Source organism: Pteropus medius, unplaced genomic scaffold (genome assembly GCF_902729225.1).
Source record: "Pteropus medius unplaced genomic scaffold, Ma_sr-lr_union100, whole genome shotgun sequence".
NCBI classification, from domain to species: domain Eukaryota; kingdom Metazoa; phylum Chordata; class Mammalia; order Chiroptera; family Pteropodidae; genus Pteropus; species Pteropus medius.
In genome coordinates this window covers 3,931,941-3,948,721 of record NW_024350921.1, presented here as the reverse complement: position 1 = coordinate 3,948,721, position 16,781 = coordinate 3,931,941, and the positions used below count along the sequence as shown (strand labels likewise).

The following is a 16,781-nucleotide window of genomic DNA, read 5'->3' as shown; positions in this document are numbered from 1 at the left end:
TCATCAGAAACTTGTATCAATTCCATCTTTTTGAGGTGTGGGTCTATTTTAATTTATTTTTTAAAGGATTTGAGAAATTTACAAAAGCAGAGCACCCAACCCCATCACTCGGCTTCCATCTTGTTTAGCCATCTACACCCCACCCACTGAAATCAAGTCCCAAACGTCATGTCATTTCATCCATAAGAACTTCAGCATTCTCAATGCCCTCTTATTTGCAGGACTTTATTTTGACATCCAGTTTTCCATTTGGGTTTGGGTTTTCTCCTGGGAGGTGGCTTGTGTCTGCTACTCAGCAGACGCCACCTGAGCCGGCCTTTCCTTCTTTCTAGTGACCTGGTGAATGGCCTGGTGGCTCTCATGAACAGCAATGTCAGCAGCCCGGTCAACCTGGTGAGTATGTCCTCTCCTACCACTCTCTCCAGAACAGGTCACAGGCTCATTCTTTTGTGAAATCATGAAAAGGACCAGGCTTTGCTTTTTTTGCTGTCTCACACTTAGGGCATGTACGTTTGTTGCTTACTGGATACTAAAGAAAAAGAAAAACACAAAATAAAGTACTAGATTATAAAGAAGTAAAACATCTGCAAGACATGAATGAACAATGTAATAGACACTGAACCAACTCTGTTCACTGAAGGGCCCAGGTCTACAACCTTGTACAGCCTTCAGGAGATGGACATTTTGGGTGGATTCCTTTGCCCATCATTTAAAGTACAGATAATCTTTGTAAGACTTAATTAAATGAGACTTGAGAAGATGGAGGCAGTTAAAGGTTTCCAGTTACTGATCATGTCTGTAGACTCAGCTGCACAGACCACTTTTGTGTTGCGGTCTCAGAAAATGCCCATTGGAAGAATTGTAGGGCTGTTTTGCTTGGCCTTAAACACAGTGTTGGTGAACTTGCTTCTCCTTAGAGTACTTTATTCTGTCCTTGGATGGTTGTAGGTGACAGAAAGTTTTTCCCTATATTTAGGACTAAACTCTCATTCCTTGTATGTTCATTTGCTGGTGTTCTCTGCATGCGAGGCCATTCAGAGCTGGTGCGATGGCTCTGCAGTGTGGCGGCTTTCCATGGATTTGCAGGGCACGGTCATCCCACCCGAGTCGTCTCCTCTCTGGCTCTTTCAGCCAGAGGTCATGTCACACTGGAGTCCTCTTACCCTTTCAGTCTTCTGAAGGGTCTCATTCCATCTCGTTTAAAATGCGAGTTGTCCAGTGTAGACTGTCCAGCATTCAAGGTGTTCTGCATCTGTCATTGACAAATGACATGAGAGCCCCTTAGCTCACCAGGAGCCACCTTAGCACTGCCTCACCTCGACAACATCACCTTGACAAAGCCTGGGCGTCTCTTGCAGGTGCTTCTCCCAGACCACTTTTCCTGCATCCTACAGTTTTTAGAAACAGGTATGGCCAGGCCGGCTTGTTTCTTGGAAACCACTAAGAAACTTTTCCTTGTACTTGGCTTTGTAGCCAGCAATTTTAAGCATGTTCCATGGTGTTCATTTTCCTACCAAATAGGAAAGGGTGGGCTCTGGAGAGGTCACTCCCTTAGCGGGGCTGCTGACCGATTTGCAGGTACGGAAGCACCCAGCCAGCACTTCTTTCATGCCCTGTTGAAGAAACATGCAGTTAAAAGCAGACCGAGACATGTTCTCTGGGCCTCAGTTTACTTCGAGTGTTTACCGACCTGTGAAAGACATACCTTCCTTACTCTTGTATTAAATGTGAGTGTTGTCACTGATCGTTTTTACTTAGATACCATGTTCCTTCTGTCCTCTTTTGGGGGCCTTCGTACAGGGACATTTGGGAACACCTATCTCTTGTAGAAACCTGTCTTCCCTAAAGTCTGAAGCGTAAGTCTGCCGATAGCCCTGATAAAGACGGGGCCACTTCCTCCCAAATTCCCATCACCCCACTTTGCTAAGCAGCCCTTTCTCTGCTCATCACCAGGCCCAAGCTCCCTGCCTGCTTGTCACCTTCTAGGTTCAGGATGAACTAGGAAACTGGGAATAAAGAGTATTTGGGATGTATAACTGTCAATCTTTATAGTGGTCTCTTATGATGGGGTAGCAGCAGATCAGAGTAGCAGTTTGGTAAGGGAAGAGGAGCAATGGCTGCTTTAATGTGTGATAAAAAGAACAAAAGGAGAAAATGGTTTTCCTTAAAGCTTCCAAAAAGTCAGCTCCCCTCGCCCTCCAGCTTGCCCAGAGCCCTCATCTGTGAATGCATTTCATTCCTGTAAATGGCTTTCATGTGCAAGTTTGTAAGTACTTTGTTACTTAAGTTGTTGACACAGTGTATCCAAACAGAAATAAATTGTCTTAGGAGAGCTAATTTTGCAGAACCCAACTTCTATGCAGAGTGACACTGCACTTCCAGGTAGGTTAGATATGGAAATTGTCTGGCACAGTAACTCAGACAGAGAATGTGTAGGCACATTAGACACACTTGACCTTGCCGAACGGTGTTCTTGTCAACAGATGCTAGTCTTGAGGACACAGGTGGCGGTAGGTGCAGTCCGCACCCTGCCAGGCTGAAAAGTCATCATCTTGAAAAGTTCAGCACCCAGTGAAACATGAAGAGGCAGGAAGGAGCCCACTGACTTCCTGAGATGCCAAAGTCAGCCCACGACACCTTTGAAGACGTTCATGTTTGTGGGTGGTGGTGTCTGCTCTTGCAGTTACACTTATAACCAGAACCCATTTCTTCCTTAGGGGAACCCAGAAGAACACACAATCCTGGAATTTGCTCAGTTAATTAAAAATCTTGTTGGTAAGTAAGACATACACCTTTCTGAGTGAAACTACCTGCATTTACCCTATCAGTTAGAACACCTTAACTGGATAATGTGTAATTAATACAAGCTAATTCAATTGGATAGAAAGCAGAACTTTATTAAGAGCACTTAATTGTTTTCTGATTCTTTGATTAAGAAATGGAAAGATAAAGGCGAAGGGGACGGGGAGGGATCTGGGCCTTGTTCACCTTGGCAATTGCAGGTCTGTGTGGAACTGGAAGAACAGCTTTGTTCCCAGTGCTTGAGCCGTGATGATAGATCATTCTGCATAGGTGACAGCGGTTTGATTTCCAGACACTGGCAGTGCTGAGCGTAGCATTTCGGAGAGCAGGAGAGAGCCACGCCAGCTTGTGTTTCTGATGGAATCTGTTTACAGCTCTGGCCACCCTGCTGTGAAATGTTGGAGGCAGTGTAGATACTGGGAGTAGCCTCGGGGGTAGGCACTTCAGCCATAGAAGCGTGTGTATTTTCAGTCGGCCCTTGGATTGCAGACGTGCCCTGGGTGTGCCCTTTGTCACACCATCAGGCTAACTGGAGCTCTGGAAATCTGGCCTTTGTAGCCTTTGAGAGTGGTGGTGAAAGTGCTCGGAGGGGGGGGTCTCTTTTCCAGGGTTGATGGAGAAATTTGAGTCAACACAAAACAAGAAAATAGAGTGTAGTTTGCTAGACTGGGTAGGCTGTTCTGAAGTGGATGTCTAGACCCTACACTTAGCTGGATTGATTCTGCGGGGTTGTCCTTCCTGGCAGTGAGCTGTCATCTACTAGCGTTGCTCTCATCAACTCTGGACAGCTAGATGGAGGAGGAGGTGGCCTTCCAGAGATGGGAGCCACAGCATCTCATGGCCCCAGCAGCCTCCATTCTGATCCATGTCCCCGGCTTTTCAGAATCTGTCCATCCCCATCCCAGTGGGAAGGGGGTGCACGGTTAACAGCTGCTGTGAGGTCGAGGTCATCTGTGACCTCACTACTCAGAGTGAGGCCCAGGCCAGCCTCAGCAGCAGCACCGAGGCACATGCTGGAAATGCAGAATCTCACCTCCCACCCATATCTTCTGGGTTAGAGTCTACATTTTGACAGCATCTTCAGGTGATGCATGTACGTGTTAAAGTTCGAGAAGCGCTGGTCTAAACTCTGAATGAGCCGCAGTGTAACTGCTGATGGGTTTGGCCTCCACTGGCGGTTTCTCCTGCAGGGCTGGCTGACAGTCATGGGTATGGCTTGATTCTGCTGGCCAGTGAGGTCTGCACCCAGCTAGGATGCTGAACAAGCCAGGCTCCCTGTCCAGCAGGGTAGCTAGATAGCTTACATGTCAGCTCAGGACTCACTCTTGCAAGTGCATAAGTACCCAGGTCTTCATCGAGTGTCAACCCAGATCTGGCTGATGGTCACTGACCCTGCACTCAACTGGTTAAACGAGTTGAAGGCTGGTCTCATTCCAGACGAGGGCCTCCTCCAGGATACAACCACCCAGGGTGCTCAGTGGGGGCAGCAGTGTCACAGACGACCGTACACCACATTTCAACACAGACCACATTTGCCATTTTTACTTACTCTGGAGTTATGCTCGGTGGGCACATCTGTTAGCTGATGGTGGGTGGTCTGCCTTGGAGCTGGCAGCACGGGGCAGACCCTCATGTGGCCGAGTGACTCCATGAGAAATGCGTCACACAATCAACCTGCAACCTATCCACCGCACAGATGGCATTTTGACGCCTCTAGTAAAACTTCACTTCTCCAGTGGTCTGTAATGCTCTTAACCTTTCTCTTTTTTAAAAACAACTCAGGTAGTGGAAGTGAAATTCAATTTCTCTCTGAAGCCCAAGATGATCCACAGAAAAGAAAACCAGACATCAGAAAAGCGAAATTGATGCTGGGGTGGGAGCCTGTGGTAAGTGTAGGGGGTATGTTGCCTTGGGTCAAAAAGTCATCCCTCCCCCTCCTACATTCATGTCCTCTCAGGGCCGGCCATTATTGGGTAGCCCTCAGTGGAGCCGGCGGGGCTCCAGCATCGGGGCAGACCAGTAGGGTGGTTTTTAGGCCATTACCTTTATCTAGTGACTTCTCATATCATGTTTCTTTCATTTTCTGGTAGTGGGGAAGTAGCTTGGGCCTGTTGGGAGCTCTGCTTTTATAAAGTCTCACACACACACAAACACATACACAGCCTCACCCATGAAATCGGCATTGAGGTGATGCCACATACCTGCAGGCCCCTCATAGCCATGGGTGACCCGCCTGCCACCACAAGGCCCAGGATGGTTTTGCACGTGCAGGGTTGGGTGAAGATGCTGTGGACCATCATGAGCAAGTGCCACCCATTCCTGCGCAAGCAGAACACCAGGTTGGAAGTGTGAGAGACTGAAGGTGAGGTGAAGACATGGGCCTTCCAGTTGTTCTTCAACTAAGTCACTCTGTGTCCTGCAAGAAGCTGCAGAGTTCTCCCTCAGCCTAGGATTCCTGTCCTTTTGGGCTGCGTATTCCCCAGGGCTGCATGTGGCTGCAGCATTCTTGTCCTTCGGGTCTCAGTTCAGAGGCCATCTCATTAGAAAGGCCTTCCTGGGCAGCCACATCTCCAGGAGCAAGCTCACCTGTTTACTGTCTGTCATGTCGCTGTCCCCTCCCCGACCCCCACCCCACACCACCTTTTTTTTAAATTTTGCTCTTGGTTATTTTTTTATTATTATTATTTTATTTTATTTCAAGTATATCGTATATTGGTCAGATATCTATATAGTTCATAAAACTATCTTCCCAATTGCATCTTCCCTCCCCTGGCCCTCTACCTGGCCAATGTATTAATGTTAACTGCATTCTCTATACTGTGCTCCTCATACCTGTGACCATCGGTCAGCTACTAATTTGTACTTCTTTAGCCCTTCACTTCAATCTCCCAACCCCCCAAAATGCCCTCCCTTCTGTCCATCACCAAATTGTCCACTGTATTTGTGAGTCTGTTTTTTATTAGTTTGTTCTTTTATTTAGATTCCGCACATAAGTGAAATCATATAGTGTTTATCTTTCTCTGTCTGACTTAAATACCTTCTAGGTCGATCAAAGCAGCATCTTTTTCCATCTCCTACCTTTTCATATGTAGAGGTCTTGCTTTCTTATCCTTTCAGCCACTCTATCTTTTGGTTGGAGCACTTAATTCTTTTCCATTTAAGGTACTTACTGATAAGAAGGTAGTTGTTACCATTGTTTATTCCTGTTTTTGATACATGTTTTTTCTTCTTTAAGAAGTCCCTCCAACATTTTCTGTAATATTGGCTTGGTGGTGATAAATTCCTTTAGCTTATTTATGTCTGGGAAGCTCTTTATCTGTCCTTCAAGTCTAAACGATAGCTTTGCTGGATAAAGTATTCTCGGTTGTAGATCCTGGGTCTTCATCCTGTTGAATATTTTTAGCCAAGCCCTTCTGTCCTGCATAATTTCTTTTGAGAAATCAGCTGCCAGTCTTAAGAGTGTTCTCTTATAAGTAATTATTTGTTTTTCTCTTGCTGCTTTTAATATTCTTTGTAGTTAACCTCTGGCATTTTAATTATGATGTGTCTTGGTGTGGGCCTCTTTGGATCCCTGATTTTTGGAATTTTCTGAGCTTCCTGGGGTTTTATGTCCATTTCCTTCACCAGATTAGGGAACTTTTCCATCATTATTTCTTCAAACAGCTGTTCAACATCTCAATTTTCTTTATTTACACCAATCAGATGAATATTTGGAGCCTTAATAATGTCTCATATACTCCTTAAATTATTTTTATAGTTTTGGCATCTTTTTTCTTGCCATTCTGATTGAGTGTCCTTGGCTTTCCTGTCCTCTAGATAGAGCATTTGATCCTCTTCTTTATTCACTTTGTTTATTCCTTTGTTTATTCAATTTAATATACTTCTCATCTCAGATAATGTGTTCTCCATTTCAGACTGGTTCTCTTTTATAATTTCCATTTCCATTTTTATGTTTTTTATCTCTTTGTTGGAGTTCTCACTGAATTTAACCAAAAGTTCATTGACCATCTTTATAACCAGTGTTTTGAACCCTGCATCTGTTAGATTACTTGACTCCGTTATATCTGGATCTCTGTTCTCTTCTCTCATATGGTTTCTACTTCTTCGTCTTCCCATTTTGGCTGCCTTTCTGTGTGTTTCTATGTACTAAGCAAAGCTCCTAAGTCTCCCAGTCTTATTAGTGTGGATTTGTGAAGTAGGTGCCCAGTGGCACAGTCCTGAGAGGGGTTCAGCTGCAGGCCAAACTTAGCCCAAACCTCTACCCCTCCGAGGCTACCTGTTAAGATTTGACAAGCAGTCCACAGATGCTGTGCTTATAGTTGCCTGAAAAGGCCACACCAGAAACCAAGGCTGCCTCCAGTGTGAGTCTCAGTAAGAAGCACCTGACTTGCTGAGGATATACCAGGTGTGGCTTGGGTGGAGTCATGAGTTGGGGGAGCGGGGTTTCAGGGAATCCTCTGGGTGGACTGACCTCTGTTATCCACTTTGAAGACATCCAGGCTATGGTAGCACTGTGCCCGCACAGTGGGAGACGGGAGGGCTCAACATGGAACAATGGATACTGCCGGCACTTCTGTACCAAGAGAGTCTCGGCCCTCACTCCAACAATGTCTCCCTGTAAGGCACTGGTGCTCAGAGCGAGCAGGTCCGTCACTGCAAAATTCCACTTGCAGATGCGGCCCCTTTAAGAGGCTTCTCCCACTGCTGCAGCTTCCATGTTGCTCAGCCACTCCGGACCGGGCAGCCCCACATCCTAGCCCCGTCCTACCTTCTTCTGTTGCAGGGTGCTTTCTTGGACATGTCGCTAGTTGTATGGCTTGCTCATCTAGATCCCAGGGGATTTTTTCCTTGCTGCTGTTTCTTGTTTCTGTCACAACTTCGATTTGGTCACCAGAGGGATGAACAGAGCCTCTATCATCTATATCATTTTTTTCTCTGCCTTTCCCTTTTTACTTCTTTGCTTACCCCGTGGGTCTTGTTAAAATGTGTGCTCACTGAGGGCAGAGATATATGGGCTTGTGTACAGCAGTAGCTCCAGCAGCTGCCATAGAGCCTGGCATATTGTAGGTGCTTAGTAAATGTAGGACCATCCTAGGCATGGCTCTGTGGGTTGTGGCTGCCTCCCTGTAAGGTCACAGACACGGGAGGAGTATGGTCTAGAGCTGCTTACCTTTAAAAACTACATAGTAAAGAGGGCAGGGAAAGAAATATAATTTTCCCTCTACCTCTCTGAATTCTCAGCTAAGACCCCTGTAATAAAAGACAGATTAACAAGAGAAAAACAAACAAGTTTAACATGTATACCTCATCTGTATGTGGGAGATACCCTGGGAAAAAATGAGTAACTCATAGAAGTGGCTTAGAATTCAGGCTTAAATACCTTCTTAATAGGGAAAGAGGAAGGGGGATGTAGCCTCTTAGGGGAGAGTAAATGATTTTTAGGGATGATGAATGGGTTCTTAGAATAGATGGAGGATATGACAGTTTGTGACAGTTTTGTGTCAACTTTAGTGTTCTCTCCTGTAACAAGTCAGCCCTCCCTGGTGGATGAAACTCCCTGGAGTGAATTTATAACAATCAAGGTTTTGTTGGAGGATCTGTCTTTAGGCAGATAAGGGAAGGTCAGAGAAAGCCCCTCCCTGCGTTTTCTGTTTTTCAAGTGCTTACAACTCAAAATCATCAATATACCAAAAGTAGCAGATTTGGGGATGGCATGTCCTGAACTCCCGCAGCCATATTTTGAGGTGGCATATTACGCAACCCTTCAAAGAACTAGAGAACTAAGTAAGTGGAAACGTAGAATGTGGAACCTTAAAGAGATGTGAGAATTTCAGTCCTATCCTTATTTTATCCTGTGATCTACAAGTCTCAGTGACCTGCTAAAGGCCACAGATTTTTATTGAATGAAATAAAAATATGATTATATCCAGACTTAACAAAATCTACTATACAACAGTACCATCTGTAGAAAACAAGTTATAGCAAGCATGGATCTTCATACATAGAAGGAATTTGCCATTCTTTCCTTCGTAAGTAGAACCTATGTTTTAAATGAATTTTTTTTGAAAAAAGTTAAATGTTCACTACATAACTTTTGCATTTATATTATATGAGGTTCATATACAGTATTTTTATTTGTCCAGAGTTAAGTGTGTAATATTCTAACATTCTTGGAATATAAGACATCTAGCTGGTTTCTCTTCCTACTCTTAGTTTTAATTCATAAGGAAATTTTGAGAGATATTGTCCATAAAAGCTTTTAGTCAAAGCCATCTTAATTTTCACGTGTTTTTAACAGCTTCATTGAGATATAATTGGCATACAACAAACTACCAACTTTACAGTGTACAGTTTGATAAGTTTTGACATGAACCATCTCTACTCTCAAGATGACAGACATATCCTGCTCGCCTCCCCGCCCCCCCGCCCCGCCCCCACCAGTTTCCTGTGCCCCTTGGCAATGCTTCCCTCCCACTTCTCCCTTTGCCTTTCTAACAAACAGATGATTTGATTTGTTTCCTGTTTGCTTCAGGGCTGCTCCAAATTAAGATTGCTTTTCATGCGGTCCCTCTCAGACTCAGCCTCTTAGGTCAGTCGGGGTGACAGTGCACAGGCTCAGTGTCATGTGGGAGAATGAGGTATGTGGATTAGATCCAGATGCTTGCCAGACCATTTTCCCTCCACAGTAGGTGCACATGTGCATCATTTTAGAAGCGATCTTTGTGGCTGATTCCGTCTGGAGTAGACACCAAATCCCCAAGGGGTAGTTCAGGGTCTCTGGGGGTTTAGCGCTCCTTTTCTGTTGTCGGTTCGGAGAGTAACATGTCAGATCATCCAGGGTGTCCCAAAGGCAGCTTTGGAAAGACACTCTGGCTTCCCCCAGTCAGGCCTACTGCCATTGTGACCCACAAGTTGTGCTGTGAAGCCTGGGACAGTACGGTTTTTTCATTAGCGACCTTGTCTCATTCTCACTTTCTTTAAATAGGTCCCCCTGGAAGAAGGTTTAAACAAAGCAATTCACTACTTCCGGAAAGAACTTGAGTACCAGGCAAATAATCAATACATCCCCAAACCAAAGCCCGCAAGAATAAAGAAAGGACGGACGCGCCATAACTAAAACCTCGTGCTTGGGACGGAGACTCCCTGTTTCACACGGATGGGATGTTTGTTTGTCTGTTTGTTTGTTTTTCGTAAAGAGAGACTTAAACAGGTGTCATGAAGAACAAACTGGAATTTTATTCTGAAGCTTGCTTTAAAGAAATGGATGTGCCTAAAAACTCCCCTCAAAAACCTGCAAATTTTGCCTTGCACTTTTTAAATCTGTCTTTTTATGTAAAATAGCCTAGATGCATCTCTGTATATTTTCAAGTTTTTTATCTTGCTGTGAGAGCATATGTCGTGACTGTCGTTGACAGTTTTATTTACTGGTTTCTTTGCGAAGCTGAAAAGGAACATTAAATGGGGTGAAAAATGCCGATTTTATTTATAAAAGTGGTACCTATGAATGAGACATTATACTATGCATAAAGAAAAAAAATAACCTAGCAGTACTTTCAGGTGGACGGCGCACCGGCATTTATTCTTCATGTGGATAAAGAATTCTGTTTGAGAGCTTTATGTTTCTTTTAATTCAGAATTTTTCCAAGGTCTAGTTTTCAGATGCAAACTTGACTTTTGAGATATTTCTGTTGGTTATCATGATCAAGGATATTTGAAATCACTCTGTGTTGTGCTAGTATTTGGGGGGGTGGGGGTGGGGTGGGGTGAGGGTTGGGCGGGGACAAAGTTAGCCGTATTCTTGGTTAACAGTGGTCAAATATGCTATTTTAATAAAATATTGAAACTCACTTTCAGTTTTAAAGGTTGACTTTCTGCTTTGCACTATTGAATTGTTCAGAAAAATATTGGAGAGTTTAACTTTAAAAGTCCCGAAAACATCCCTGTTGGTATAATATGTAATTTGATGAGTGGATATTGAAAACATTTATATACTACTTGGGCTGACTCTTTGCATATGACATGAACTGCTGTGTGGAGAAGTCTTCAGATCTTATTACCCAGGGTTAAAATCATTGTGTGTCCTTCTTGGGCAACACAGTCCAGGTGGTAAAAAAAAAAAAAAGAAGTGCCATCTGTTTTAATCTGTGAGATTAAGACTCATTGAATGAAAAGTTTGAGAGCTTTTGCTTTCATTAAGATTTTTTTCAAAATGTAGTGTTCGGATTTTTGTATTCCTTTAATAACAAATAAAATGTAGGAAGTTAAAGCAGCATATTTTCCAAGTTAGTTGGGGCTGCATGATATTGTCAAATCGCCTGCGCCAAGGAAATAAAAGCATCAAGCGTTTGACTAGAATATTTGTTTCCGTAACTAAGCAGGGTAAACTAGACTTGCCTGTTTTTCAAAATCATCTTGGAATTTATTTTTAATTGGAGATATTTTTCCAGTAGGAAGCCAGGCTAAGAAGGCTGTGGTTCCATTTGTCATGCTAAATTCCCTAAAAGCCTCTAGAACCAAAGGTCAGTGCTAGATTGGATGGGATGTGAGAGAAAAAAAGAGGACTCAAGGATGGTTTCTTATTTTTGTTATTGTGGCCGGAATTAAGAGATACACTTAGATTTACTGAGCAGTTATAACCCTGCAAATCTTTAAAATGATTTTTCTCTTCCCTTTCTCCTTGATTCAAACTGGCCCTGGGCTCACTTGCATCTTCTGCGTACTGCAGGACCACTCCCTTAATCTTTACGCCCTTAGGTCAGCATCAATCTTAGGAACAAAGTCTCAGTTCTGTTCACCATATAAACAGAGTTTCTGCCTAACTAGAGATAATATCTTGGCCGCTCCACACCCTTGAATGCGAAGACCCTACCAGCATCCCTTTGAAACCAGACAGAAAGATGCCGTAACTGACATCAGCACCTGATGCAATGATCAGCTACCTCCTATTCTAGCCCCAACCAATCGGTAGAAGCCCAGGACCCCAACTCCCTTAGCTGATGTGACTAATGAGTTTTCCCCTGTATAACATGCCCTAGAGCCATCACAGAGCCAGGTCTTTGAGCACTAGCTCATCTTGGTCTCTGGGTTCGGTGCCATTTCCTTAAATAAACCTCTACTTTCTTTGCTGTGAACTCCTGTCTGTGTCTTTTTTGGCTATTGACATGTACAGACAAAATGAACCGCTTGAGTTTGGTAACACAGGGATGAACAGAGCTGAGAAGCTTGTTTGGGAACTATTGATGGTGACCTGGACATTGAAGACAGTATAGACAAGGAGGGATTTGCATGGAACTAAGCTGTGCAGTGCAGTTTTGGGGTGCCCCAGGGTCCAGAATTCTACCTTATTACTTGCTAATTCCGGAACTCTTCTGTGGAATTCATCCTTTTGACTTTTTTTCCCCATGATTTTAATGAAATATTTTCAGGGAACAAGGAGAAAGGAGGAGAGAGGTTATGTGTAATTCATTCAGGAAGGAAATAATGAAAACTTTGAATTAAGCGTAAGAATGTCCCAGGGAGAGAGAGAAATGGCGCTGAGGACCTTGGACTTTCAACTACGCCTTGAAGGATACTGAGCCAGCACGTGGGCCCCACGGAGACTTCAGCTGCCTCCTGCAGCATCACAGTTCCTCGGTGGGGCCTGGTGGAGTCTTGGTCAGGGTCTCAGAGCTAGATGAGCTGCCCTCTGGTTAAGGGTCCTTTGTCACATGTGAGCTTGACTTCGTTCTTAACCTAGAAGTTGTGTTGAATTAAACACTAGTCTGGCCAGGACAATGAGTTTCAATTTGTTCTCATAAGATACTGGGAAATCTGGGAAGCCCTCAGTGATTTCCTGGGGCAGAGAAGCTATGAGTCCAAGGTCAATTTGCATATTAAAGTGATAAATACACTTTCTCCAAATATCCTCAGAGGTTGACCCTTACCTTTGATAGGGAATTAAAAAATGGCCTTGCCCTGAGAATTGCTACTATAGTTTCCAGGGGTAGGGAGGAACATCGCTTCAAAGACCCCAGTGGGGCTTTGTTCTAATTACCATGATTAACTCACCTATTTTCTCTTAAAAATTCTTGACTGTGTCCTGTTTGTACTTTAGCCATATTGGGGAAACAAGAGTTATTTTTATCTACAACCAGGCTGTGGAAAGGAAAAAAGTAAGGACTTTGTTGTCAAGAACCTTAATTTTTCACCCCCAGCCCATAGGTCTGAGGGGCTGGCGTTATTTCCCTTTCCCCAGGGCACTTAGGCACTGATCTAACCCCTCAAGTTAGACTGGTCACCTGGCTTCTCCTGAGGGCAGGCCTTGTCTGGAGGAGCACGTGCTCTGACATTTCAGAACGATTCCTTTCCCCTTCCTGATGCTAGGAGCGTGAGATTTTTCTCTGTTCTTCACTAGAACCAGGTTGAGCTCCTGGAGATAAAACACAAAACTATTGGGTTGCCCTGGGACTAGCTCCAGCAGGATTTTTAAACTGAGACTTGTCCACATTGAGCCTCCAGCAATTTGTCAGTTTGAGTTAGATTTTCCTATTCTGGCACTGGGTCACATGGAGGTCGCTACTCTGGTAAATTGTGATTCTCTGTATTTTACCTGTTGGTTTCTCCAGTTTCGGGAAGAGCGGTTTGTCCTTTGACCTCTTTTATCTGTTGGAGCTAAGAAGAGTTCTTGATTTTTCAGTTTGCTCTGCTTTTTACCATTTAGGATGGAGTGGTGACTTCCCGAGCACTTTACATGTCAGTTAAAGAGTTTGTTCAAGAACCTTAACTTTTTTAAGTCTTACTGTTTTGGTGCATTTTGCATTTCTGTATTTTATGAATTTTATTTGAAGTAAAACTAACGTGCTTGAAATACAAAAAAAAAATAGACAATCTCAGCTAAGAGGAGATATAAAGAACTAAACAGAACTTTTAGAACTGAAAAAACATCCAAAATAAAAAACTCTGTGGATGAATTTAACAATATTCATCCACAGTGGAGAGGATCCATGAACTTGAAGATCAAACAGTAGAAATTAACCACTTTGAACAATAGAAAGAATATAAACTGAAAAATGAGCAGAACATCGGAGATGTGTGGAACTAAAAACAACAACGACAAAAACTGCCATGTCATTGGAGTCCCAGGTGAGGAGAGAGAAGGTAGAACTGAAAAAAAATTTCCAAGAAAAGTTCTGACAATTCCCTAAATTTGATAAAACAACATAAACCAGCAGATTCAAAATGCTGAGTGAACTCTACATTAGATAAACCTAAAGAAATCTAATCTAAGGCACAGAATAAACTGAAAACTAAAGCCAAAGGAAAAAATCTCAAAAGCATCCAGAGGGAAACAACAGATTGTCTTTTCTAAGAGCAAAACAATTAGCATGGCAGCAAGATTCTCACCAGAAACCATGGAGACCAGAAATCAGTGGCACATTTTTCAAGTGCTGAAAGAAAAGAACTGTTAATCCAGGATTTTATAGCCAGTGAAAATATCCTTCAGAAATGGAGGGAAAATCAAGACATTCTCATATGAAGGGAAACTATGAGAAGTTTCTAGCAACAGACCTACCCTAAATGAATAACTGAGGTAAAACTAACAAAAAATAAATGATAAAAGATGGAAAGTTAGGATATCAGGAAGGAAGGAGGAGGAAGGAGGGAGGGAGAGAGGGAGGAGGAGGAGTGGAGGGAGGAAGGAAGAAGGAAGAAGGAAGGAAGGAAGGAAGGAAGGAAGGAAGAAGGAAGGAAGGGAAGGAAGAAGGAAGGAAGGAAGGAAGGAAGGAAGAAAGGAAGGAAGGAAGGAAGGAAGGAAGGAAGGAAGGAAGGAAGGAAAGACAGGGAATGAGCAAAAATATGGATAAATGTAATAGGCTTCCTCTTAAGTTTTCTAAATTATGTTTGATGGTTGAAGCAAAGATTATAACACTTGTGGTTTTCAGTGCATATAAAGGAAATAAATAAGACAACTATATTATAAATGTTGGAGGGTAAAAGAAGGTAAGTTTTCCACACATCACTCAAGATAAGGGGTCCATATCTCACTTGTAAAAGTTGACACCAGCAGATTTGACAATTATATAACACCCAGAGCAACCACTAAAAAAAGATATACACAGAGATATACTCAAATGCACAGATGAAATTCTTCTAAAAAAAATGCTTAACCCCTAGGAAGGCTTGGAGGAAGAGGATCACAGAGAAATGAAAAGCAGAAAACAAAAAGTAAAATGGCAGATTTAAGCAATAATATAATTACGTTAAATGTAAATGGTCTAATAATAGCGGTCAAGAAACAAAAATTGACAGAGTGGATTTAAAAATAAATGGAGAAAAAAATGATATAGATGATACAGGCTCTGTTCATCCTTCTGGCGACTAAATCAAAGTTGTGATGGAAACAAGGAGCAGCAGTAAGGAAAAATCACCTGGGACAAACAAGCCATACAACTAGGAAGAAATCCAAGAAAGCACCCTGCAATGGCGGAAGGTAGGATAAGGCAAGGACATGGGGTTACCCGGTCTCCAGCGGCTGAGTGAGACAAGCCGTGGCAGCGGCAGCGGCAGATGCCTCTTAAAGAGCCTGATTCAGCTGCACGCAGGGGGCACCAGGGACTTACAAGGAGATATTGTTGGAGTGAGGGTGGAGGCAAGACTTGCCTGGTACAGAAGTGCCGGCAGTATCCATTGTTCCCTGTTGAGCCCTACCCGCTCCCAGTGCACGGACACAGAGCCACCATAGCCGTGAAATCATCAAACTGGGTAACAGAGGTCGGTCCACCCAGAGGATTTTCTGAAACCCCGCCTACTCCAACTCACGACCCCACCCAAGTCACATCCAAGTATCTTCAGTGAGCCAGGTGTTCCTTGCTGAGACTCACACTGGTGAAGGCAGCTGGCCTCAGTTTCTGGTGTGACCTTTTGAGGCAACAGTAAACACAGCATCTGTGGATTGCTTGCCAAATCTTAACAGGTAGCCTCGGAGGGGTAGAGGCTTGGGCTAAGTTTGGCCTGCAGCTGAACCCCTCTCAGGACTGTGCCACTGGACACCTACTTCACAAATCCACAATAATAAGACTGGGAGACTTAGGAGCTTTGCTTAGTACATAGAAACATACAGAAAGGCAGCCAAAATGGGAAGATAAAGAAGTAGAAACCATATGAGAGAAGAGAACAGAGATCCAGATACAACGGAGTCAAGTAATCTAACAGATACAAAGTTCAAAGCCCTGGTTATAAAGATGTTTAATAAACTTTTGGGAAGTGTAGAGAACTCCAACAAAGAAATAAAAAACATAAAAATGGAAATGAAAATTATAAAAGGGAACCAGTCTGAAATGGAGAACACGTTATCTGAGAGGTATATTAAATTGAATAAATAAAGAAATAAATGAAGTGAATAAAGAAGAGGTTCAAATGCCCTATCTAAAAGACAGGAAAGCCAATCAGGACACACAATCAGAATGGCAAGAAAAAAGATGCCAAGACTATAAAAGCAATTTAAGGAGCATATGGGACACTATTAAGGCTCCAAATATTTGTCTGATTGGCATAACAAAAGAAAATCAAGACGTTGTACAGCTGTTTGAAGAAATAATGATGGAAAACTTCCCTAACCTGGTGAAGGAAATGGACATAAAACCCCAGGAAGCTCAGAAAATTCCAAAAATCAGGGATCCAAAGAGGCCCACATCAAGACACATCATGATTACAATGCCAAAGGTTAAGTACAAAGAATATTAAAAGCAGCAAGAGAAAAACAAATAATTACTTATAAGGGAACACTCTTAAGACTGGCAGCTGATTTCTCAAAAGAAATTATGCAAGACAGAAGGGCTTGGCAAAAAATATTCTACAAGAGGAAGACCCAGGATCTACAACCAAGAATACTTTATCCAGCAAAGCTATCATTTAGACTTGAAGGACAGATAAAGAGCTTCCTAGACAAAAGTAAGCTAAAGGAATTTATCACCACCAAGCCAGTATTACAGAAAATGTTG

At 43.1% G+C, this 16,781-nt stretch overlaps 1 protein-coding gene across 1 annotated transcript in view; it reads left to right on the top strand.

Moving 5' to 3' along the window:
* UXS1 (UDP-glucuronate decarboxylase 1) overlaps window positions 1–10,522 on the top strand; it is a 101,654-nt gene extending 91,132 nt beyond the window's left edge. The window contains exons 14-17 of the mRNA XM_039840081.1: window positions 333–393; window positions 2,718–2,775; window positions 4,585–4,688; window positions 9,788–10,522. Of these exons, the coding sequence (XP_039696015.1) occupies window positions 333–393; window positions 2,718–2,775; window positions 4,585–4,688; window positions 9,788–9,919 (355 nt within the window). The 3' untranslated portion in view covers window positions 9,920–10,522. The remainder of the gene's footprint in view (window positions 1–332; window positions 394–2,717; window positions 2,776–4,584; window positions 4,689–9,787) is intronic.
* The last annotated feature ends 6,259 nt before the right edge of the window (window positions 10,523–16,781 follow it).